The sequence below is a fragment of the Trichechus manatus genome, unplaced genomic scaffold, assembly GCF_000243295.1.
Source record: "Trichechus manatus latirostris isolate Lorelei unplaced genomic scaffold, TriManLat1.0 scaffold00288, whole genome shotgun sequence".
In the NCBI taxonomy this organism is placed as follows: domain Eukaryota; kingdom Metazoa; phylum Chordata; class Mammalia; order Sirenia; family Trichechidae; genus Trichechus; species Trichechus manatus.
In genome coordinates, this window is record NW_004444224.1 from 1,185,436 (window position 1) to 1,211,729 (window position 26,294).

Here is a 26,294-nt window from a genome sequence, read left to right on the forward strand (position 1 = left end):
ATCTATTAGGTATCTCCAACTTAACATGTTTAAAATAGAACTCTTAATATTTCCCCCAGAACCAGCTTCAGTACCCCAGGTATTCCATCTCAGTAAATGGCATCACTGTTTATCCAGTTACTCAAGTCAAAAAACCTGATACATCCTTGAGCCTTCTCTTTATCCTGCACCACACATTCAGTCTATTAGCACATCCTCTCTAAACCAAACCAATTGCCGTCAAGTCTGTTCCAAGTCATGGCAACTCCATGTGCTTCATTGGAAGTGGATTGCCAGACCTTTCTTCTGAGGCACCTCTGGGTAGATTCAGACCTCCAACATTTTGGTTAGCAGTTGAGCATTTAACCATTTGTGCCAGCCAGGGACTCCTAAATCCTCTCTCTTTACTCACCTTTAAAGTGCATCCTGACTCCAGCCACTTTCTACCACTGCAGCCCTTAGTCTTATTAGGTCTTCTGCAATAGCCTTCTAATTAACTGGTCTTTCAGCTTCTGTTTTGCCACCTTAAAGGCAGTTCTCAAAGCAGCAACCAGAGTGAAGCTTTTTAATTATAAATTAGATCACTCTTTTGCTAAAAACCCTCCATGGCTTCCTGGCATCTTAGGATAAAATCCAAAGTCCTTACCTTGGCCTGTAAGTCCTTAAGTAATCTGGCTCCAGACTCGTTCCTTACCTGCCCTGTTGCCACACTGGCTTCCTTGCTGTTCTTTGAACACACAAAGCGCACTCCAGCTTCAGTGTCTTTCTTTGCCTTGCTGTTCCCACTGCTTAGAATGGTCTTTCCCCAGATATGTATGCATGGCTCACTCACTGACTTCAGATCTCTCTACACATGTCACCTCAGTAGAGAGGCCTTCCCTGAACCCCCTATATAAAAGAGCCCGCTGTCCTAGTGACTCACTTTTACCCTGCTTTATTTGCCTTTACAGTACTCTTAACAATATATTGTCTTTTTCTCCCTCTTTCACCCTCAGCCCCCAGCTCCTCCACTAATAGGTTCCATGAATGCAGGAATTCAGTTTGTTTTATTCATTGCTGCAGCTCCAGCACCTAGAACAGGGCCTGCCACATAGCAGGCATTCAGTAAATAGTTGTTGACTGAGTGAAAGAAAGAATAAATAGAATGGTAGGCCATTTAATAGCCAGCCTGCACCCTGGCCCTGGTCTAGGTGTTAGGGTTACAAAGATGACAAAGTCCCTGCCCTCACAGAGCTTATATTCTAGTACTATAATATTATAAATATATTATAAAACCAAAAAACACCAAACCTGTTGCCATTGAGTCGATTCCAACTTATAGCGACCCTACAGGACAGAGTAGAACTGCCCAATAGAGTTTCCAAGGAGCACCTGGTAAATTCGAACTACCAACTTTTTGGTTAGCAGCCGTAGCTCTTAACCACTATCCCACCAGGGTTTCCAAATATATTATAGGTTGTGAAAACATTATGAAGAATGCTGGGTGAGGGTATAGAGGATGGTGGTATGGGGTGCCATTTTACTTGGAATAGTCAAGAGCCATTTCTCTGAGGAAACAACATTTGAGTTGAGAGGTTACGTGCAGAGACCAAGTCTGGTAAAGTGCTGGATGAACATTCCAAGAAGAGGGAGTGAGGGCAAAAGCCCTGAGGCCCTCAGGCGGGAACATTCTTTGGTTGGAGTAACAGTGAGAAGACCAGTGAGGCTAGAGCAGAGCTAGGCAGCATGGAAGACAGAATCAGAGAAATAGGTACCAGATAACTTAGGGCCCTGGAGGCCTTTGTGATCATTTCAGTTTTAATTATGTGATGGGAAGCTATTGGAGGTTTTGAGCAGAGGAATATAATCTGACTTACATTTTAAAAGGTCACTCTGGCCTCCCTATGTTAAACTGTAGCAGGGCAATAATGGAAGTAGACAAACCAGTTAGGTGGCTATTGCAGTGGTCCAAGTAATATATAATAGCTTGGAGTAGGTGGCTATGAGTCGGAATCTACTCAATGGCAGCGGGTTTGGGTTTTGTTTTGTTTTTGGAATAGGTAATAGCAGTAGAGGAGGTGAGAAATGGTCAGATTCTTGCACCCCAGCTGTCTTAGTCATCTAGTGCTGCTATAACAGAAATACTTCAAGTGGATGGCTTCAACAAACAGAAGTTTATTCTCTCACAGTCTAGAAGGCTAGAAGTCCAAATTCAGAGCATCAGCTCCAGGAGAAGGCTTGCTCTCTCTGTTGGCTCTGGGGGAAGGTCCTTGCAATCAATCTTCCCTTGGTCTAGGAGCTTCTCCGGCATAGGGACCCCAGTCCAAAGGATGTGCTTTGCTCCTGGTGCTGCTTTCTTGGTGGTGTGAGGTCCCCAAATCTCTGCTCCCTTCCCTTTCATCTCTTGTAAGATAAAAGGTGATGCAGGCCACACTCCAGGGAAACTCCCTTTACGCTGGATTAGGGATATGACCTGAGTAAGGGTGTTACGTCCCACCCTAATCCTCTTTAACATAATCTAATCTTGCCTCCTAAACCACAGGCAGAGATTAGGATTTACAACAAATAGGAAAATTACATCAATCACAAAATGGAGGAGAACCACACAATACTAGGAATCATGGCCTAACCAAGTTGACACATATTTTGGGGGGACACAATTCAATCCATGACACTGGCCTTCTGGTCAGAAAATCCCCAGCCTGGTAGATGGGACTGACCTTGATATCAGGAACTCTCGGCAGGCTTTCTTTAGGTGTTAGAATGAAGCAGAGTGTAGAAAGTCACCCTACACCACCTGGCCCATTGTTGGAAACCATCAGCACGCACCACCCCTCTTCAGAGAAAGACCCTCTTAGAAATTTTCAGTTTAGCTGTACCTCAAGTTTATGAGCCCCTACTTTTTCTCTCCTCTCATTTTTTGAAAAGTATTTACTTTTGGTGGCAGTATACACAATCATCCATTCACAGTTTCTGTTTACATGAATCGTTCAATAACATTGGTTACATACTTCACATTGTGTCACCGTTCTCTCTTTACCCATATTGTTTCATCACCATTGATTTTGGCTCTCTGCCCCTTAAAGTTCTTATCTGTGCTTTAGATTAACTGTTGTCAATTTACACTCATAGATAATTCCTTATAACAGTGCTATGCCTGAAGCAAACATTCTTTATTGTCTAAACTGTTGTTTAATGATGGCTTTGTGGGATAGTTTCGGTTCAAGGTTTAAAGATTATTTCAGGGTTCCCCCAGTCTCAATAGATCCAGTTAAGTCTGGTTCCCATATGAATTTGAAATTTTGTTGCATGCTCTTCCTCCTTTTGACCAGGATCCATCTATTGGGCCCCTTGATCAAAACAGTCAGTAAGGTAGCTGGGCACCATCCATTTCTTCTGGTCTCATGGTAACGGAGGTAGTAGTTTATGGAGGCAATTAAACCTGCAGTACGAACTCCTTCTTTAAAAATGGGTAAATGGAGGCGCTCAGGGGGAAGCGGGCCTCAGTGGTATAGAAACCACTTAAAGAAACAAGGTTTTCACAAGAAATCTGGTGAGACCTACTGGGGTTCAAAAACAGGGCAAGAATGGAGGTCGCCCAGGAAGTTGCCTGCTAACCTGTTCGAAATGTTTATTTCCACCACAACTTTTGGGAAGTCCCTAACTCGCATTTGTCTTGGACATCACAAGAGAAGCAAACCCTTCATAACAGCCCACAAAAACAACTTCGCCTTCTTGGTAGTGCGCACGCGCCCTTCCCTCTGTTTTCCGTTGGCCTTAAGCCCCGCCCCTGCTGCGTCGTTTGAGAAGGGTTGGGAGCCGTGAGCTCGCGCGACCACTCTTCCCTCAGTCTCCAAGAGCATATCGTCGCAAACGGGGCCGGAAAGCGTGGCAGCGCAGGCGCAGGCGCAGAGAGCGGAGGCCGTGGTGGTGGCGGCTGCTGGCCAGTGTAAGATGGCGGCGGCGTTGGTGGCGGTAGTGGACGGGGCGGCGGGGCCTGGAACAGTCGGAGCAGCTGCTGGCATAAGGATGACCCGAGACGGGAAGCAGGCTGCTGAGCCTCGTCGGCTCCCGTGCTTGTAACTGCCCCAGCCGGACACCCCCCCCCTCCTTGACCTACCCGGTCCGTGTCTCGTTCCGGCTCGGCCTGCCTCCTTCTTCCCTGGCCTGTACCCCTGCAGCATGGGCCTGACCCCTTCCCCAAGTTCCCAGGGCTAAGGTCTTCTCTTTTCCTTGACCCGAGTCACGTCCGGAAGAACTGGCTTCCTTTTCCTCAGGTCAGCCCTGGGTTCCCCCCAAGAGCCAACCCCACAATCCACAGGGACGCCCTGCTTCGTCGGGTGACCCACTTGTGTGCTCCCGTTTTGCGGCTTAGATTGGGGGACGCGGCTGGCCCTGGGTCTCCCCGTCACCACAGGGCCGCCGCGCACTGTGCCCCCTCCCCCATCCCAAGTTCTCGGGCCCAGTACCTTGTACGGAAGGCCGAGGTCCAAGAACCCGGGAGTCAGCTGCCGCCTCTGGTCATGTACCTTTTGTAATTTACTTAGTTAATCATCCCCCAACCCCAAATCTTTCAGGACACCGTAGAACGGTACCATTTGGTCCCTGTTAGTTGGAAAGCATTTGGTGGCTTAAATTTCTGACTCATATGATTGTTGCTGGAGTCTGTAAACAAACCGGCAGTAGCGCTATCACATTCTCTCCGGGATTTCCCCCATGCTCTGTGGGTTCTTATTAAAAGGTTGTTTGGTTATGGATTAACGCTGAAAAGATTTCAGATTTTCCTTTTAAGTGACTTTTACGTTTTAGTGGAGCTGGGTGATTACTTGCGTGTCTTCTAATCCTCGTGTTGTTTCCGTTTATTTCAGTAACTCTGTGGGTTATTCGTTCAGAAGGTAGAATTAGATAAGTTATTCTGGTTTTAGATAGTTCTTAGGAAGTCTTTAATGAAAGCTAAAATGAATAATTTTTTATTATATTTCGTAGAAGAGGCACCTTTGCCATTTGAACTTTTAACTTTTCTCAGTTCTTCAGCGAATCTACAAACCTTTTTTCTCAGGAGCTCAGCCTGGCCTTACTTCAGTGATAAAGGAAGAAAGGTGAGTAGGAGTTGAGGCATTTAAATTCCTGAGTTCAAGACAGACCCTGCCCTGATGCTCAAGGGATGACCACTGAGGTCTTAAAATTCCTCCCAGTTTCCCGAAGAGTGAAAGTATTGTTCTTGGCTGTGTTTCAGCTCTGCTTAAATTACTTTTACAAGTTTAATTGGCCGTGGGCATCTTGACTTTCTGTCCTAAACTATTGCTGTATATTTTCAAATGACTAGAGTTAAGCCTGGAAGTGAATGTGTCAACCCACCCCCACCCCCAGTCGTATTTCTTTATTCATTTGCCATGTATTTTGCCTTTGTGTGGATCATGTTTCTTACATTGTTAAAAACTGAGAGTTAGTTTGCCTGAGTTCTCTTCAGCCCTTTTGTCAAATGAAGTCTTTTCCTCCCCTCTCAGGGCTTTGATTGTTATCCCTTACCATTTAGAGAAGAATATTTAGTTGCATGTGACTAAAAATGGGGTAGCGGGGGGGGGGGAGGCGGGGGATGAGTGCTGCTGCCATTAGTTGGTGTCAGTCCAATCCACCTTCGAATTCCAGCTTTTCAGGACATAGTAGGTAGTGGTAAATCTTTGGTTAAAAAAATAAAATAGTGGCTGCTCTTTTATAGCTGGTCTAAAGAATTCTTGGTCAGAGGAATCATCTGTACCTTCCTGCCTTCAGCAGCATGGGCCAGTGCCAAAGAGGGAGTCAGACTTTTGGTTTTGCTTCTACATCTTAGCATGTACTTTAGAGTTTTTTGCAAATGTAATTTTTGTGAGACTCTTGGATTTCTGGTAGCAGAGAGCAGTGCTGTGATTGATGTTCATAAGATGTGGCAGAAGAGTTGAGTGGTTCTGGAAGGTAGGCCTAGCTGATTCTAATATCTTTGTGATTTGCAGTAAGAAAAAGTTGAGACTGACACTGATGAGGTTTATTCCACAAGGTGTCCTGAGTAAAAAATGCTCATTGTGCACTGGAATAAGATTATTAATGGTGATGGTGGTGGTGGTCGTGTTGGGGTGTGTGTGTATCAGTAAGATATAAAAGGTGTTAAGGGAAAAGTGCTGTCTTTAGAGCCAGACAGACCTGAGTTTAAATAATATACTAAGGTTTGTTAGCCATGTGACCTTGGATAAGTTACTTCTCTCACTTTCAATTTTCACATCTGTAAAAGTGAGAGAACACCACTTACCTCCCAGGATTATTGTGAAGTATTGTATCAACGCTGTTGCCATCAAGTTGATTCCAACTCATAGTGACCCTATAGATTATTAGATTATTAGTGTTATTAGTATTGTGTTAGAGGACCTATATAAACCTGCTACGTTATGCCTAGCACAGGGTAGGCACTCAAATACTATTTTCTCTTTAAACAACCTTGGTATATCTTTGAATAAAATTATAAATTAGTTTACACTTACTTGGATTTTGCTTTATAACACATTTTCACGCTAGTTTTTTTTTTAATTCATTTTTAATTGGTCAATTTAGTTGTGTGCTCTGTAGGTGCCTGGCAAGAGTTGTCTTCACAACATGATTCAGGTTGGTCTGGTGGGGGCTTACATCTAGAGGACAGAGGGAATATTAGATTGTTAGAGATTGTATGTCTCTAAGTATACTCCAGTCCCTGGATGATGCAAGTGGTTGACTGCTAATCGAAAAGTTGGTGGTTCGATCCCACCTAGAGGCGCTTTGGAAGACAAGCCTGGCAGTCTGCTTTTGAAACGTCATAGTCTTGAAAATCCAATGAGCAGTTCTACTCAGCACACTTGGAGTGGGGTCAGGAATAGACTTATGAGAACAACAGCAGATGCGTTCCTAAACTAAAAATGAATAATTTTCCTTCGTTTATTTCCTTCCTTTTCTCTCCATTACCACACCTGATCATAGTTGACAGTATTGTAATTCCTTCCCTTCTTGCCATCCTCTACCCCTATCTTATACCTTTTCTTTTTTGCCATGAAGGGAATACGTTTTTCCCAAGCTGTTGAACTCTGCAGTGATCCTCATCAGCAGGTTACCAAAGAATTAGATCATGAAAAGGTCAGTTTTCTTTCTGAAGTGAATGGGGGTTCGGGAGTTAGGAATGCAGAGTTGTTTTTTTCCATCTCCACAGCTGACCATCTCAATAATATGACAGCACAAATGAGAAGTTTTTAACCTTCTTTTGTTGGCTTTCTTCCACATCTTTTTGGAGGTGGCAAGGGCACATGAAAACTAAGAAAGTGTTGAGAACATTACAATGAAAGCAACTTTACTCATTCAGGCCAGTGATCAGCTTAGGGTTGATTAACTATTGTTACCACCAGCCAGGGGCTAAGTTCTCCACTGAAAGGTGAAGCTTCCTGGAGGTGGGGAGGGGCGAGGTGTGTCATTTGTGGTTTTAAGCCTGAGATAAGGAGTTCTATGTTCAGGAGGGGGAAGGGTGGGAGAGGAAAAGGAAATATGTTGAAAGAAGCATACTTCTGACTATTCCTTATTACCTTATGCACAGGGTAAGGGTTTAACATTTTATGTTCCAGGTGGCATCGATATTCTTAGTACACGGATTATAAATAACTAAAATTCTTATCTTTCTGAAGATGTTTTTATATTTCAGGGTTTTCTGTGTTACATTAAAATTAGGCATCCTACTGGGAAGTTTTTTCTAGCATGGGTGGAGTAGGGGACTAGGTATGCTTGTGACCTCTTAGTTCTTACCAGCAACCTGACATTTTATATAGCAGTCTATTAAATGTGTAAGAATCAGTCCCAGCACCAAGACTTCATTGTTGGCTGGGATCAGCACTAATATAGAAGGAAGCTTGTCTGCTGAGAGAACTAAAAGAAAGCAGCCTTTTTGTTGCCAGTTTTAAATAATACGGCATTTTAAAAGCAAATAGGCTCTAGTAGAAGACATTCTATGGAAGTGGACCCTGTTGTGGGAGAGCTTCATGTTTTAGGACCTGTATTCTGTCAGGTGAGTTACAGGCTTTTAAAATTACGAATGACTAGTTAATGTCTGCTTTCAGTAGGCAGGTTTATTATTAGATTGTTTCTGCTGTAGAAAAGTTATTCTAAACAAATACAAGAAATGCCCAGATTGTAAAAGAGAAACAGAGGTGTCCAAAGGAGTGCTATTTATTGCATAATATTGGTGTTATAGTTAATTTTTAAGTTTCTGAGATCGAGTTAGCTCTTTTTTTTTTTTCTTCTCCTTTTTAGCAGATTATCAGTGAGCCAGGACAATCTGCTACTTAACCTTTACCCATTTGGAATCGAGGCAACTGAGTGAACTTGAACCATATTTATCTCAGCAATAGGTATGGGGGTAGTTGACTGTATATCTTCATTTCAGAGCCAAATGCCAGTGTGTTTTATATTAGGTTTACAATAATGTTGAAAACTTTTCATCTTTTCGTTTTCATGACTGTATCTAAGAAACTTCATTGCTGTTAAAAATCTGTCAGAACGAGGAGCTACCTGCCCTTGTTTACTGATGCAGTCATTGTTTTCTTAGAGTGAGAAGGCCTTGACAACTCTTCAGGAATTAGTGTGTGGTGAATTTTATGAATTGGTCACTTCTCTGTAGCAGGCTTTTATTTCGACCGTTACAGAACATGGTTTCTGGGCCAGAAGCCCAGTTTCTCAAGTACATTAAGTACTTTGCTCTAGAGATGTGTTATGCTATAGATAAATTAATGAACTGAACCTGCCAGTAGAGGCTTGGAGGGTGATTAATATGACAAAGATGGCATCTTATTAATGAAATATGGTTTGTCTAATGGATATGGTCATTGCAAAAAAATTTATCATTGTATCTGAGATGTTAGATATTTGCTTTTATCCTCTAAAGTTTAAGGATGTCTGGCCAAATTCTGATGCTTGCCTCACATGTTATTTTTTGTTCTTTCTGGTTTTTCTTAGCCATCTGGAAAGCTCCTATAGGATTTACCTGTAGTGGTAGCTAAGAGGCAGTATTCCTCTGGTGTACTTTAATCCTTGCCACATTTATCAGGTAGGTTTTTTTTTTTTTTTTTTTTTTAAACAGTATTTAGGACCTAGCATTACACCCTGTCCTCTAACCCGATGCAGGTAGGAAGACACATCATGATATTTTTGGCCTCTTTCTTTGTTGTTTTATTTTAAGTTGTACTTTTGGAGAATTACCCTTTCATCTCTCTGCTGTCCTTTTCAACAATTAAAAAAAAATTGAAAGATGAATGGCAAAAACTGGAATGGTGACAGTGTTCTTGATGTAAACGTAAAGCATTTCGTGTTGAAAAAACAGTGGAAGATATTATTTTCCTTAGAGTTATTTAAATTGCAGTAAATAGGCTTGAATGTTACTATAAAACGTTCCTTAGCTCTGCTGCTGGAGGTCAGCACTCAAGGGCTAGAGTACATTCCTAACATACTCTGAAATACTGTTATTAGAATTAAAGCCAGTAAACTGTAAACACAGGGCATTTGGTATTACCAACAGGGAGAGAAGGCATTAGTCCGGGTAAGGAAGGAGGTGCTTTGTTTATAGATTGGCTACTGGAGGACTTCCTTATCTTCCTCATCATCATCTGTGGGCATTGCTTTGTAGTCCTCCATCTTGGGTTTCTGTCTTCCTTCGAGAGAGAAAAACATATAAAGAAATGGAGGCTTACATTGTTGGCTTCTGGGTACTTTGCTTTACCCTAGTTCTTAGACATGCATGTTCTCAGAAGAGCTTTCTGAATTCTTTAAAAGGCCAGTGAGGGTAGGTAAGCAGATTTCGCAGACTTGAAGCTGTCCTCTACGTTGTGTACAGTGTTTGGAAGATCATTGCTGAGTGGCAAAGAAATCCAGGCTTCTCTGGGAAATGTAGTCTGGAAACAGACATAGGAAGCTAGAAAAATAATGTAAATTACTGTGTACCTGCCATGTACAGATAGGCTCTTTACATATGTTGTTGTTAATCTTCTAAACCACCTCCTGCAGAGTAGTGGTATCATCCCATTTTATAAAAGAAAAAATTGAAACTCAAAGTAGATGGTAGAAGTAGAATTCAAACCCAGGCCTGTTTATACCAGACCCCTTTTCTTTGTGTTATACCATGTATGCCGACTTTAAAAACAGCAGCTGTTCATGCAATGCCATGAAGCAAATGAGCTGAAAGGCAGAATTAAATATTTCTTATAAAAGTGTATATAAATTATAAAAGGTTTATACAAATGAGAAAATAATAGAAATTTAAAAACTTGAAATTGTTTAGACATGGGTCTTGAGTTATGATTAAGTGGTAGGCTAATGAGTTTTTTAAGGAAATAACTTTTTATGGACTAAGATAGCGGAATCCTGGTGTTTTATAATCCTTAAGTAGGGAGAAAACCAGCATCACCGTTCAGTCCCTTAGTAAGTTCCATGGGAAAAGCTGCTCTGACTCTCACCGCCTTTTCTCAGTGTACATCTTTCTGTGCTTGTCGTAGCACTTGAGACATGGACTGTCCCCTCCTTGAAACCTTTTTATCTCTTGACTTTTAAGGCATTAACTTATTATTCCTTCTATTTCCCTGACCATTCCTTTGTCCCCTGTCTCCCTTCTTTCTCATACCTAAGGGTAGATATTCCCCCAGATTCTTTCCTTGGACTTCCTCTCTCTCAAGGCTTTCCTAGATACTTAATTTTTTTTTTTTTTTTTTTAAAGTTAAGGTATAGTTTACAAGATATTTGAGTTTGATGCTTCTTTGTACAAATAATTTACAAGTCTTTGTATCTGGCACCTATATATCAAGTTTCAGACCTACATTGGTTCTCCATGTCAACTTGGATTTTACACATATCCATCCTCTTTTCCCTGCAAGCCAGCTTCTCAGTTATGGCACTAGATTTCCTTTAGGCATCCAGACTCAGAAAAGGCTTTTTTTTTTTTTTTTTTTTTGACTCTTTCAGCTTCCATAGCTGCCGATTGAGCCCCAAATACTATCAGTTCTGTCTCTACAGTGTTTCTCACATTAATTCCCTCATTTCGCTTTCCTCTGCCACCAACCTAAGATAGGCCCTCATTATTTCTTTACCTGGTTTACTATTATAGCTTTTAAACTTGTTTCTCTTTCCTTAATCTGTCCATCTTTTTATCCTGGACAAAATGATCTTCCTAATGCCTAGTATTTTTCTGCTCAGAAACGTTGTAACTCTACATTGCCAACTAAGTAAATATGCCTTATTTTGCTTTTCAAAGCCAGGAAGCATACACACTCCACATGCATATGTCAGCCTTCTATTATGCTTCTTAACTACTTAGCTGTACCCTAACATCTAGCCAAACCAGACCCCCCATATATTTTCTTGAACATGACACGTTTTTCAGCTTCCATGTCTTTTTTCATTCTGGTCCTGCTAGAATGTCTGCCTTTCTCAGCTCTATCCATTGAAATCCTATCCTCCCTATAAAGCTAATTTCTCCATGAAAATATTTCTCCTCTCCCTAAAACTAAATACAGTCTTTTCCTCTATCAAACTGCAACAGTATCCTATTCATCTTTTTTATGATACTGATACTTGTATCTCTGAGCGAAATGAGTGGTATTGGCTACAAAGGGATTGTGACTGCCTTGTTTATATTTGAAGCTCCTGTATTTTTATACATTGTTGCATTAGTGTCATGTTGTATACAGACGGGCCACTGGGTGGTGCCAGAGGCTTATAATTCGGATAAAGATGGGAGGCATAGAGCTGCTGTGCAGTTGGGTCGCTCTGTGCTGTGAATCTTCTTCACAATAGGAGTAGAGATTAATTTCCCTGATCCTGGCTCAGAGTTTTCTCTCTGCTCCTCTCTCCAGCCTACCAGGGGAGACACTGTAGTATATTCAATTCCTGAAAGTACTTAATTGAAAGTGTCTCAGAATTAAGGGCCTGTCCCCTTAGAAATGTGTTTTATATAGTATAGGTTTCAGTCTCTTTGGGGTCATCCTTTGAATTTCAGTGCCTGGAGTTCTCTGTCTGATTAAGTCAACACTATACTATTGAGTGTGGCCGGCAGTGTGCATTAGGAAAGCTGGTTTGGAGAAATATTTATAGTGAAGCATAAAAAATAGTAAGGTAAGGAAAATGAAGTTAAAATGAGCCATTTCGCCTTGAAAGCAAAAGTTGGAGTGGGGAAAGTAGGACTGGTTGATTCCAGATGGACTGTGGGTCCTAGAACTGAAAAGCAAATTTGTACTTTGGATGAAGATCAGTCCTGAACAGCTGTTCGGTTATGTGTGGTATGGGACATCTGTCCTCCCAAGAGGAACCAAGGACTGCATGGCTCTCAAATATCTGTCTTACTAATAACTGAAGTATTTCCTACCATCGCCTTTCAGTTTCAGAGGAAATTCTAAAACCTTGTCTCCTTTAAGTATGGGCGTTTATGTACGAGAGCTGGGCTCTTGAGTAGCAGCATGAAGCACGCCAAGCAAGACTGCTGAACTGGGCTGCGTGAATGCTGAGTTTATGCAAGTCATGGGAACTGACTAAGAGTGAGTTTAGGGTCTTAGTAAAGCCATCAAGAATAGTAATATTTAGATATTGAGGTTTCCATCAGGCCAGAGATATGATAGAGGCATCAGATGAGCTCTCTTAGTCCCTAGACTTTTTATGAGTTTAGGATTCATGTTACCATTAATGTTGTTGTTATTAGGTGCCGTCGAGCCAGTTCCAACTCATACCAACCCTGTGTACAAGAGAACAAAACACTGCCTGGTCCTGCGCCATCCTCACAGTCGTTGCTATGTTTGAGCCCATTGTTGCAGCCACTGTGTCAGTCAATCTCATTGAGGGTCTTCCTCTTTTTTGCTGACCTTCTGCTTTACCAAGCATGAGGTCTTTCTCCAGGGACTGTTCCATCCTGATAATGTGCCCAGAGTATGTGAGATGAAGTCTCACCATCCTTGCTTCTGGCTGTACTTTCTCCAAGACAGATTTATTCATTCTTCTGGCAGTCCATGGTATATTCAGTATTCTTCACCAACACCATAATTCAAAGGCATCAATTCTTCAGTCTTCCTTATTCACTGTCCAGTGTTCACATGCATGTGAGGTGATTGAGAATACCATGGCTTGGTCAGGCGCATCTTAGCCATCAAAGTGATGTATTTGCTTTCTAACATTTTAAAGAGGTCTTTTGCAGCAGGTTTGCCCAACGCAATGTGTCATTTGATTTTTTGACTGCTGCTTCCATGGGCGTTGATTGTGGATCCAAGTACAATGAAATCCTTGACTTCAGTCTTTTCTCCATTTATCATGATGTTGCTTATTGGTCTAGTTGTGAAGATTTTTGTTTTCTTTATGTTGAGGTGTAATCCATACCGAAGGCTGTAGTCTTTGATCTTCATTAAGTGCTTCAAGCCCTCTTCACTTCAGCAAGCAGGGTTGTGTCATCTGCATATTGCACGTTGTTAACAAGTCTCCCTCCAATCCTGATGCCTCGTTCTTCGTATAGTCCTGCTTCTCAGTTTATTTGCTCAGCATAAAGATTGAATAAGTATGGTGAAAGGATACAACCCTGAAGCACACCTTTCCTGACTTTAAACCACACAGTATCCCCTTATACTATTTGAACAACTGCCAAGAGGTCTATATATAAATTCTTCATGAACACAATTAAGTGTTCTGGAATTCCCATTTTTTGCAACGTTATCGATAATTTGTTACAATTCACACAGTCGAATGCCTTTGCACAGTGAATAAAACTCAGGTAAACATCTTTCTGGTAGTCTGCTTTCAGCTAGGTTCCATCTGACATCAGCAGTGATATCCCTCATTCCATGTCCTCTTCTGAATCCGGCTTGAATTTTTGGCAGTTCCCTGTCTATGTATTGCTGCAGCTGTTTTTAAATTATCAAAATTTTACTTGTGTGTGACGTTAATGATATTGTTCGATAATTTCCGCATTCGGTTGTTCCACCTTTCTTTGGAATGGGCACAAGTATGGATCTCTTCCAGTCGGTTAGCCAGGTAGCTGTCTTCCAGATTTCTTGGCATGGATGAGGGAGCGCTTCTGGCGTTGCATCCATTAGTTGAAACATCTCAGTTGGTATTCTTTCAGTTCCTGGAGCATTGTTTTTTCTTAATGCCTTCAGTGCAGCTTGGACTTCTTCCTTCATTACCATCAGTTCTTCATCATACGCTACCTTCTCAAATGACTGAGCATCAGCCAGTTCCTTTTGGAACAGTGATTCTGTATTCCTTCCATCTTCTTTTGATGCTTCCTGCATCATTCAATATTTTGCCCATAGAATTCTTCAGTGTTGTAACTCAAGGCTTGAATTTTTTTCATCAGGTCTTTCAGCTTGAGAAATGCCGAGTGTGTTTTCTTCCCTTTTGGTTTTCTAACTCCAGGTCTTTGCGCATTTCATTATAATACTTTGTTTTCTTGAGCCATCCTTTGAAATCTTCTGTTCACCTCTATTCATCGTTTCTTCTTTTTGCTTTAGTTACTCTATGTTTAAGAGCAAGTTTCAGAGTATCTTCTGACATGCATTTTGCCCTTAATGTGTTTGCTGATAAATTACACGGGCAGCTTTGGTTGCAGCAAAAACCCTTCCAGTATGTTCGTTTTCACGTGAGGAGAAGACCTGACAGTTTGTTTTCTTTTGCTGTAACACACTGACCAATGAGGTAACACACTGACCACTTAACCGGTGCCGTCTAGTCAATTCCAACTCATAGCGACCGCTTCAGCCAACTTCTAGTAACAATCACAGCCTAGAGAATTAAGTAATTTTAATCATTGGGCTTTGTCGGTCATATAACACTTGACATGATTTTATTTCCCCTGCTTCTATTCATTCTTTCTCTAGTCAGATTTATGAACCTAACTGACATACAGTAAAATTCACCTTTTTTTTTTTTTAGATAAGTGCTTTGAATTCTGACAAAAACACAGTCATGTAACATTGTTGTGATTGAGGCATAGAACATTTCCATCATTGCAGAAAGTTTTCTCTTGCCCCTTCGTTATTAATCCCCTTCCTTCACCCCTAGCTCCTGGAACAGCTGATCTGTTCTCTATTCCTACAGTTTTATCTTTTCTAGAAGATCCTATAAATGGAGTTATGTACCCTGTGACTGAGTCTGGCTCCTTACACTTAGCATAATGTGTTTGAGGTCCATCTGTGGTTTTGCAGATATCGGTAGTTTGCTCCTGTGTATTGCTGAGTAGTAGTCCATTGTGTGGGCATTTACTTGGACAGTTACTCTCATTTCTTCCAGTTTGTTTATCAGTGACCCAGTTGAGGCACATTTGACTGTTTCCGGTTTTTTGACAAATCTGAATAAAGCCACTAGAACATTCACCTACAGGTTTTTTTGTGGACATATATTTTCATTTCTCTTTGGTAAATACCTAGGAGTGGGATTTCTGGCTTGTATGGTTAAGTGTATATCTAAGTTTATGAGAAACTGCCTAACTTTTCCAAAGTTGCTGTACCATGTTACATCCCTACCAGCAGAATATAAGAGTTTCAGTTGCTGGACATCCCTTGTTAGCACTTGATAAAGTAAGCTTTCTTTTCTTGTTTTAGATTTTAACCGTTCTGTTAGGTGTGCCATCATTTTTCATTGTGGCTTTTATTTGTATTTCCTTAATGTCTAATAGGAGCCCTGGTGGTGCGGTGCGTAAGAGCTCTGCTGCTAACCAAAAGGTCGGCAGTTTGAATCCCTGAGCCTTGGAAACCTTATGGGGCAGTTCTGCTTTGTCCTGTAGGGTCACTATGAATCAGAATTGACTCGACGGCAATGGGTTTGGTGTTTTTTTTTTAATGATTAATAATGTTGAACATCTTTTCAGATGCCTATTTGCCACCCACACGTCTTTGGTAAGGTATCTATTCAAAGCTTTTGCCCATTATTTTTTTTATTATTGGGTTGTGAGAGTTTTTTTAATAATATATTTTTGTTATTGTCGATTATTATATATGTGTTTTGCAACTGTTTAGTTCTAGTCTGTAGCTTGTCTTCATTTTCTTAACATTGTCGTTAAAGGAGTAGCCGTTAATTAATTTTGATAAGTCCGGTTAATTAATTTTTTTCTTTTATGATTTGTGTTTTTTGTGTTCTATCTTCAGAAGCGTTTGCCTAATGGTGAAGGCCGTAAAGATTGTCTCCTTTGTTTTCATCTAGAAGTTGTATTGTTTTAGTTTTTGTATTTAAGTCTATCATGATCCATTTTGAGTTAGTTTTTATGTATTGCATAAGCTATGGGTTGAGGTTTTTTGGGTTTTTTTTTTTTGCATTTGGGTAGTCACTTGTTCTAGAATACATGGTTTTCTTGTATAGATCTATTATCGATATTAGAAAAAGAAATCAGCCCCAGTGATTTTAAACAAGAGATACTTGGTACCTCATCCACAGAGTAGTCCTGTCCAGTTTATTAACTCCATTTCTGCTTGGTTTTTAGTTATGTTTTGTCAGATACTCAGTTAAAAACTTAAAGCCTTATTGTCATTAATAATTCATGTTATTTTTTTTAAGAAAAATCTAGGTCTCTGGAATTTCTTAGGTAGAAACTGAAATGATACCGGGGTCTTCCCCCCCCCCCCTCCCAATAGTTTGCTCTTTAACCTTCAGTTTGGCTGGGGTTATGGTTATTTTTAGAGTACACGCGGTAGAGCTAATCTAATTAAACTCACCCAGATACCTGGGGCAGTGAGCTCATCAGCTCTTCCAAGCTCAGCATGGTTGGCTCTGGACTGGATTTTACATGGAAGTTGATCTAGGTAAAGACAGTGGATATTGTTGAGAATGTAGTGCATTGAAGAATGAAGAAAGTAGCTTGAGTTTGGGTCATGTATGGTTCTTAACCTCAGACTGTAAGCTAAGATTGCATTCTTTGGTGATGAAAGAGATCATAGAGTGGCTGCTATACTTGAGACCTAGGGCACAATCATAGCATCCTTGCGTGCTTTTATTGGGGCAGTTACTCTGATTTCTTCCTTAGAATTGATGTGGTTTTAAGCTTCTTCATTTTGACTGAAATTTACATTGCCTTGTAAGAATAACTGTTCATCCCCAATATACTTACGTTTTACTATTGTCATCATTTGTTGGCTTTATAGAGAAGTGGTTCCCCAAAGTGGGAATGTATTCACCCTAGAGGATATACAAGGTGATTCCATTGGTGTATAGAAAAAGAATAATGAAATTTCTGTTCTTTTTCTAGAGAAATTAAGCCTAATATTTAATGTGGATTGACTGTGTGTGGGTTTGTGCTCAAAGTTTTCACTGAGAGAAGTTCATAAAAGTTTTGAGACCTTTATAGAACCCTTTTGCAGAAGTTTTAACATGTATAATTTGACTTACCGATACCGTCTCTAGAATTATTGAAGCTATTTTACAGATGGAGAAAATGAAGTCAAGAGAGGATTAAGCATTTCATCCAGGGTTACCAAGTATGCTATTGTTTAGCCAATACTAGAACCCTGGACTTCCAGTTTTCAGTGTAGGACTGATTCTGCAAAACTCTGTGCCTAAAATGTGACCTGCTAAAGCTATCTGCCTGTTAATTCAGTGATTAAACAGGGTTGACTCAGGCATTCACTAGATTTTCTGTTTCTCAGTTTAGCAATAAATTCTGTCAACTTTTTTCTGTAAAGAGATGATCCTGTATAAGAAGAACCTTAAACCCATCTTCCCAGAAGGCTAGCTCTGCAACCTCTGGTCATGGGTTGAAGCTCATGGCTCTCCTTTCCCACTTCTCAGAACTAGGTAGAGACTAGGCTTTTAGTTCCTCATGGTCATGGAGGCTGAGAAAGCAAATGTGTCCTCTAGAGCTGTAAGAGTCTAAAGTTCAGGCAGTCTGGGCTTCAGTAGAAGTTGGTGAGATTCAGTCTTGAGAAAGGTTCTCTGGAGCTGCTTTTTCATGCTTCTCTGAGACTGGATCATAGGTGAGGTGGGGCGTGTGGTGTGGTAGACAGTGTTGAGGCTGGAGGTGGGAAATGACCTTAGTTTTTAATCCTAAAAAATAGTGCAGTCAGTTTCCCCACTTCATTTTCATTTTGCAATTAATATATTGACTTTATACCCTAGATAGGGGAGAAGATGTTGTTGGGATGCTAAAATATATATACAGGGACTACTGAGAGGAAAAAACAAATGCTTTGTGAGGAACACTGTACAAAAATATATGCACAGAAGAAAGAGTTGGAAAACAGCCTGCTCTGCAAACAGCTCTTCACTGCTTTTCTTTATGTCACTTCACAAATCTGTTTTTTGTTGCCATTGTCTTTCATTATCTGCCTTCCAGGTGTCCTTCCCTCCGATTCAGCCTCAGCCCTGCTCTGGCATTATTTCTAGTCCCCTGCCCTGGCCTGCCTATGAGCAGTCTTTGAGCAGCTGTCTCTTGGCAGAGGACACTTTTTATGAAGCTATTTGGATTTCTGTAGAAGAGAGTGGGGGATAAGGATAAGGATAGGGCTGCATCTGGGATAATTGTTATAAGAATGAAAGGGCTGTTGAAAGATTAGAGTTCAGTGTGCCTGGGGACAAGGACTGGGGTTATAATCATACTTTGTCTTTTGCCAGTGCTTTTTGTCCAAGGCGATGAAAGGGCTTAACAAAATTCTGGTCTGAATGATATTCTTTGCTCTTTGGGATTTGCTGGAGGTGGGAGTGAGGCCCTGAAAATAACAATGTTTTACAGTGGCATAAGGGGATAAAAGCTAGGTACCTAGTTGACTTCTAGCTAGGGCTTTGTCAAAAAGACAAGTCTGGTGAAAGTTGGTTGAATTAGGAGAAATAATGTTTGCCATATTATGAAACGGGATGAGGTGGTTTAATGGAAATGTCGCCCTGTTCTTCCCTAGCTTTCCACTTGTTAACTGTCTGTCCTAACAGGAAACAAAGAACCCCCACAAACTTTTAAGTTGTTTCTTAGGGGTAGGGCTGCTCCTGAGTTTTAATTCCAGCTTACCCTCTTTTAATCCTTAATATCTCTGTGTTAACTAATATCTTCTAGTTAATAAGTTTGAAGCTAGGCTTCTTCGGTGGAGCATAAAGCCCAAGCTTTTACCCCAAGAGCTTGATTTCTTCTACCTTTGTTGATTCGTGTATAAAATGATATTCAAAATTTGACCCACCTCTTGATGTGGAGACAAGTGCTTTACAGGGTTTGTGGCTACATATGACTAGTATTTATAACAAGATTCTTGGAGCCTGGACGGCAGTGCCGAAGCTGGCCTTTTGATCAAGACTGCTTGCAGTACCTGTCACTTGATATATGCCTGCTGTTACAGGTTTTATTTCAGTTCCCTCTTTCACATGTGGAAAGACACTGTCAGTTACTTAGTGTAAAAGCTAAAGAGTTGGTGGTTGACCTCCCAAAGATTGTGACCCTTTGTGGAGTTTAGACATAGAAAAAAAACAACTACCACCTGCAGTGCTTTTCAGCAGCTGAAAAGCCCTATTATAGAACACAAAAAGAGTGTTCGTTTTTATAAAAATGACAAGGACTGCACATTGTTAAATCTCTTTGTCCCTCTTATTGTCTTTCCCAGGGTTGTTTCCTAATTGTTTCATTTTCTTCCTCTCCCAAATCCAGGCTGGCTGCTACAAACATTCAAGATGTCCAGCAAAGGGAGCAGCACAGATGGCAAAACAGACTTAGCTAATGGTAAGGGGCTAGAGTGAAAGCAAAGCTGTATTTGCTATCAGCTGAGGTCTCCCTCCCTCTAAGGTACAGTGTAGGCCTGGATTTTAATGGAGGGAAGGGAATCTTTCCTGAGTGAACCTTTCCTGTGTTCTTTTGAGTATAGGAAACTCCATAGGAAACACCTTGGACTGTCTGGTACTTTTGCTCCTTCAGCTTTTGTTTGTTTATTTTCAGAAAACCGGTAACAGAGCTGTGCTTCTGAGAGGCCAAGTGGCTTGGAATTCTGAAAGGCTGTAAGGTAGACAGAACAGGCAAACCTAGGAGATGTTGTAATAACAGAGAAAAATAAGACTGAATTGGTGGTGGGAACAAGGGAGCTGTTGAGAAGGTGAAGCTCCCCGTTTGTATTGAGATATCCCTTTCCATCTTAGATGATAGCTCGATAGAGGTAATAGAGATGGAGTTAAAACCTAACCAACCCAACTGGGACTAGCACTTTCTTTCCCTTTTTTTTAGGGCCAGTGTTGCCAAGTGTTGAGTCATTGGTTGTAGGTCAGATTTGAAGGTAGAATATCAAGGTTCTGATAGAGTAATAGCTGCTACCTGGGTCATTCGACCAATGCTTGAACTTTGAGCCAACTTCTAAACTAGAGAAACCTCTTCCAAATAGATAGAGTTGGGCAGCAGAGAGTCCAGCATTCCTCAACACCTTGCAGGCCAGGATTGTAGGCCAAATTCTAGTTGGTATGATTGATAGAGCAATGGTGTTGAGGAGTAGGGTAGGTGATATTTTAAACATGCTGTTTTATTGCTCCTTTCTTCTTTTCTTAACCCCTGCCATTTATTCATCTTCTGTCAAGGAGAGGTTCAGATATCTCACTGGGCTTAGTTAAAAGGCACAGGGTTCTAGAAAGGTTTGAGGTATGCTGTTGATTTGGAGCTTGGCCATTAGATGAAGCTTGGCCATTTAAATTAGGGATTGGCAAACTACAGCCACCAGCCCAAGTCTGGTTCACTGCCTGTTTTTTATAAATAAAGTTTTTTTGGAACACAGTCACGCCCCTTTGTTCACGTAGTGTCTGTGGCTGCTTTTGTGATACAGCATTGGAGTTGAGTAGTTGTAACAGAGACCCATATGTCTGCAAAACCTAAAATTTTTACTGTCTGGCCCTTTACAGAAAAAAAATTGCCGGCCCCTGAGATAGTTCTTGGTCATTGGCTGTTGGGACCCTCTTGCTGAGCTTGTAGTATACTCTGGCCCTTATGTTAATGTGATAGGGTCCCCAGAGTCTTCCATATCTGTGAATCATAATGCATAAGAAGCATTGTTTAACAATAATTACTAGAAGTTTTGATGTTTTATTTTTGCTTCTCCAGACATGTTAGGTGTGATATTTTTATCCCTTCCCACCACTCCCAATCTCAAGCCTAATTGGCACTTTTAAAAACCATAGCTATTTAACTTATTCAGAATACATTAAGCAGTGTCAGCACATGTGGCTCCTAGGCTCACATTGCTGAACTCTTACCTTTTTCTTTCAGCTCCCACCTCAGTAGTTTTCACACTGCACTTAGTTGAGGTGCTTTTTGAAAAGGGGTGTTTATGTGTATCCCAACCTTCTGTCACTACTTGAACTTGTATTTTTTTAATCTGTTTTCTCTATTGAGTGTTGCATAAGAATTTATTGAAAAAGGGTTCCACGGCTTCAAAGATTTTCGGAAATCACTAATCCAGATAACTGGGCAGGGTACCCAGACTCTGAATCCTAAGCCATCAGAGTGGTATTAGAGTTGGATTGCTTACACCGGAGTCGCAGACAACTGATGCCTTTCCTGACAGCCTTTATTTTGGGTAGGATGAGATTTATAGTCATCTGAGGAAAGGAAGGTGACATGAGCAGTGTTTAAAACTCTCATTTCCCCTCCTCTCCTCACAGTTTGACCTTAGGTTAGCCTGGAAGTTGCCGCTTTAGCCCTAGAACATTGACCAGGTGCTCACTGGAATATGATTGGGCTGTTGTTAGATAGGAGAGTGTAAGGGTCTAATTGTAGGGGATTAGATCACTTGAAGTGACCCAGTTTTATAACTATCAACATGGCAGTCTTATATAGTGAACTTTTCTTCTCAGGCCCCACTATAGTAGCCCTGCTTTTTATCAGCTTTATACATGCTTCTTGATAAAATTTTGTCTGAGAGTTCCTATTGGGTACAAACTATTAAAATCGGTAAACTAATGGAAATAGTGAGAAAAAGGTGAGTGAGAACACTCAGGTGATGAGAATTCGCACTTCTTCGTTCCACTTCTTTCTTGATTCCTAGTGGATTTGATCCCAGCGATGAGTATCATAAATGGACCTTAGGGCGAAGAAACTTAGAATATAGGAGGAAGGAGGTAGTGATGCTTTCCTGAAGTGGGAAGTGGTCCCAATTCCACATCCATAAGTCAGGGTGATTTTAATCAGTTGTTTTCCATCTTTCCCTAAGAAGATGGCTAAACCAGCCCTTGCTGGGATTGGCTGTTCTTTTTCCTTCTATTCGGCTTGATTATATGCTCTAACTAATGGCTTCTTATCCAGTAGAGTAGAGCCGAAGGTAGTTGTATCAGGCACACTTCAGTACAGTCTGCCAGTGTTTCCTTTCTATAATCTCAGGGTGTCCTGCAGTTCTTCACTTGTGTTGAAATACCTTTATTTTTGGGTAGCTTTAATTTAATCTTTTAAATTTCTTGTCCCTTACAAATTTCCTTCCCCAGAAGCTCCTATTTATAAGTATTTGGAATGAAAACACTTTTGATGAAGGTGGTTTCTGGTTCCTTTGATGCGATGATTTCTTAGACTGAAGAGGGGAAATCCTTCTGACTGCTCTTCTGTTTCTTCTTTTTCCTCTTCACCTAAATCCAGGAAGCCTGTCCAGCAGTCCAGAGGAGATGTCTGGAGCTGAGGAGGGGAGAGAGACATCCTCAGGCATTGAAGTGGAGGCCTCAGACCTGAGCTCGAGCTTGACTGGTGATGATGGTGGCCCCACTCGCACGAGCACAGAAAGTCGCGGCACAGACACAGAGAGCTCAGGTGAAGACAAGGACTCTGACAGCATGGAAGACACTAGCCGTTACTCTATCAACGATGAAAACCGAGTCCATGACCACTCAGAGGAAGAAGAGGAGGAGGAGGAGGAGGAGGAGGAAGAGGAGGAAGAAGAGCAGCCTCGGCGCCGTGTACAGCGCAAGCGGGCCAACCGTGAACAGGACTCATCAGATGATGAGCGGGCCCTGGAGGACTGGGTGTCCTCAGAGACATCAGCTCTGCCCCGACCTCGCTGGCAAGCCCTTCCTGCTCTTCGGGAGCGGGAGTTGGGTTCAAGTGCCCGCTTTGTATACGAGGCCTGTGGGGCAAGAGTCTTTGTGCAGCGTTTCCGCCTGCAGCATGGGCTTGAAGGCCATACCGGTTGTGTCAATACCTTGCACTTTAACCAGCGTGGCACCTGGCTGGCCAGTGGCAGTGATGATCTGAAGGTGGTGGTGTGGGACTGGGTGCGGCGGCAGCCCGTACTGGACTTTGAGAGTGGCCACAAAAGTAATGTCTTCCAGGTGAGGCAAGGGAGCAGAAGAGCACTTGAGAAATCAGGCGTGGGTTAGACAGGTCTGAGCTGCTGCCTGGACTTGGAGCTGGTAGTGAGTTGAGGTAGGAATTGGACATCAGGACTCCGGGCCCTACCTTGGCTCCCATGATGATATAGAGGAGTAAAATACACTGAAAGTTCCCTAACCTTTTTTGTTTCCTTAAACGTAAGGACTGTTAGAAGTCACATTATCGGTAGGGCGCTGGAAACTCATTAGAAGGGTATTAAGTGTGCTCTCTTAGGAGACAGTATAGTACGCCAGTACAGGCTCTTGGGTCAGACCGCCTGCATTCCATTCTTGGTCTGCCTCTCACTAGTTTTGTGATCTCGGCCAAGTCTTAGCCTCTTTTCTTAGTGTAATTGTCTGTAGAGTGGGGCTAATAATACATAGGGCTATGAGGATTAAGTAATAATGGAGGCTAAACAGTTAGACCTGTGCCTGGTACTTAATTAACATTTGATAAATATTAGCTAACATTGTCATTATTCCCTGGAGATTTTACTCTTCAGCCCCAGGCATCATGCTAGGGATAAGTGGTACTAGCCATTTATCCCTAAGCATGTTCTCTTCTCTTCCCCAATATCCTCCCTAGTTTCCCTTTTTTTGGTAGCAAATTTGTGTTTGCTTCCTGAATCAAGATAGATTTGCCTCCTTTGTTTCTTATTTTTCTTACCTACTAGATAAAATCCTAGTTCACCTGAACACTTAGCGTGTACTATGAATTCCACCTTCCAGAGAACATCAGAGGATGTTCTTTCTCTCCCTCTTTGTTAACTCCTGGTATTAATTGCGCTTGAGCCAACTGTATAAGAGTGGGAAAGTTTAAGTTTCCAGCTGTTGCATTAGAAAAGAGGATGATTTGTAGTCATCATCACATTTTTCCCTCTCAGATTCATTTTTTTCACTTCCTTTTGTGTGTTCTTTTTTCGTTCTTACCACCCCAGGCCAAGTTCCTTCCTAACAGTGGTGATTCCACCCTGGCCATGTGTGCCCGTGATGGGCAGGTGCGGGTAGCAGAACTCTCTGCCACACAGTGCTGCAAGAATACCAAGCGTGTGGCTCAGCACAAGGGAGCCTCCCACAAGGTAAGTAAGCTCTTGTTCCAAATTTTGTGCAGTCTAGATCCTTTGTGGAGCTCAGCCAAGACCCTCCCCCTATTCTGCCCGTAATTTTCCCTTTGTTGTACAAGGTGGAGCTGGTCACCTGCCTCACCCTCTTTCAATCCTAAGTTTCATAGATAAGGAGGGAGAAAAATCGGCCACTCTGACCTTCTTAGAGGGGCAAGTATTTGTGAGATCTCTGTCATGAACATGCCACATTCACTTGATTGTACCTAGACCCTGATTATACCTAGACCCTAAGCTGAGCCATAGTTGGTTTGGAAATCTGATGTTTCCTATGCCTTCCAAACCTCTACGTTTTATTCTGCTTGTCTTTAGAACATCTTAACAGTCCCAAGGTGCTAATGGTTGGTTTCTCATATGTGAGAGTTATAACTTTCCTGGTTAAGACTCTCATCTCACAAATAGCACTGTTTCTGGAAGCCTTGTTTAGTTAGAGCTGAGAGTATAAGTCAAACATTCATGGTGGCTTACAGTGAGGAGCTAAGAGCTGCCCAATCTCCGGGTAGGCCCAGTGTTCTTTCATGCCATGGAAAGAGGATGATCCTCTCTTCTGACAAGTCATAAGTAGGTATGTGGGTGGTCCTGGGGTGTCCTTTAGGGGTAACAATGAACTTCTAGGTCAGGTGGCTCAGGAAATGTGAAAATATGTAGTTCTTTGACTCTTAAGCCTACCCTCAACCCACTAGATAATTTGTAAAACTAAAATGTAGGAAATGAAACTTGGACTCCGTTTCTCTCCCCTCTTGAGGGCATGGAATAAATTTTATTTGAGATAAGCCCTAATGGCTGATATTTCCCTTCGGTATCTGTGTTCAGATCCTTTAGGGACTTAATTGAAATAGCAATTCAACTGTCCTTTTGCCTTGTATAGAATAAAAAAGGTGTAAATAATTCACACAGAAAACAAGAGAGTGGACTTAAATCTCCTTTCTTGGGATTTTTTAATAAAAAGGTAGCCATTTTTCTTGCTGAGACATTTTAAATGCAACCCTTTTTAAAGGTAAGGGATGAAGTAGATGACCTAGTTCTGCTCTTTATAAACCTCATCCTTTCCCTTTTCTCCGTCAGCTGGCTCTGGAACCAGACTCTCCCTGTACGTTCCTATCTGCAGGTGAAGATGCAGTTGTCTTCACCATTGACCTTAGACAGGACCGGCCAGCTTCGTAAGTATAGTGGTAGTTTCATGACAGAACTGGAATCCTTGGCCTTGAAGATATTCCCTGTGTCCTAGGCAATGTTCAGCTCTCTGGTCCATCAGAAGAGTCCCTTTGTGCCTATGATAAGAGGCGGTTTAAGGCTTAGAGGAATTCTTTATTTCCTTGTGGTTATTTGTCTGTTTCTCAGCAAGGAAGTATTATTCAGTCCACCTTCATTTCTAAAACGACTCCATTTTCTTATTATATGTGGGCGTTAATTACTTCATCACCTTCGGTTCTCCATTTACTTGGGTACCTCTCAGCTTCTCCACAAGAAGCATATGATGCTGTTTTGTGTACTCTACAAAGGAGCTTAGAGATATGATCTTGTTTACTTTTCAGTTCTGTTACTTATAGGAACATGCGGACAATTGATAAATCTTGGACAAAATATTGGTAGCATAGAGCTTTATGTACTCTATCTACACTTGTATCACAGCCTATATTTACATGAATTTGAGACCCATGGATAAATTATATCCCCTTTCAGCTGTGGTATCATGGAAAGAACATAGCATCTTGTTTACATCCAGGCAGATCTAGGTCAAATCTCAGCTCAGGCACTACCAGTTGTGTGGTCTTGGGCAAGTCACTTTACCTTTCTGAACCTGTTTCTTCATCTTTACAATAGCATAGAGTCTGGCTCCAAGGTTTGAATTGATTGAATTGTAGCTACTATGATAATTATTTTAGGTTTTTTTTTAAAAAGTGTTAATGATTTTAATGT

The 26,294-nt window shown here is 41.5% G+C and overlaps 1 protein-coding gene across 19 annotated transcripts in view; it reads left to right on the forward strand.

Moving 5' to 3' along the window:
* The first annotated feature begins 2,521 nt into the window (after positions 1–2,521).
* DCAF8 (DDB1 and CUL4 associated factor 8) overlaps positions 2,522–26,294 on the forward strand; it is a 46,342-nt gene continuing 22,569 nt past the window's right edge. The window contains exons 1-8 of one of the 19 annotated variants that reach the window (XM_023725166.1): positions 2,522–3,907; positions 4,945–5,057; positions 7,015–8,008; positions 8,254–9,046; positions 19,577–19,648; positions 22,529–23,214; positions 24,192–24,332; positions 25,440–25,534. In XM_023725166.1, coding sequence (XP_023580934.1) covers positions 19,600–19,648; positions 22,529–23,214; positions 24,192–24,332; positions 25,440–25,534 — 971 coding nt within the window. In that variant the 5' untranslated portion in view covers positions 2,522–3,907; positions 4,945–5,057; positions 7,015–8,008; positions 8,254–9,046; positions 19,577–19,599. Of the gene's footprint in view, positions 4,236–4,302; positions 5,058–5,570; positions 8,009–8,253; positions 9,047–19,576; positions 19,649–22,528; positions 23,215–24,191; positions 24,333–25,439; positions 25,535–26,294 lie in introns of those variants that run through there. The other 18 variants (XM_023725168.1, XM_023725170.1, XM_023725171.1 and 15 more) reach the window with 18 other exon arrangements.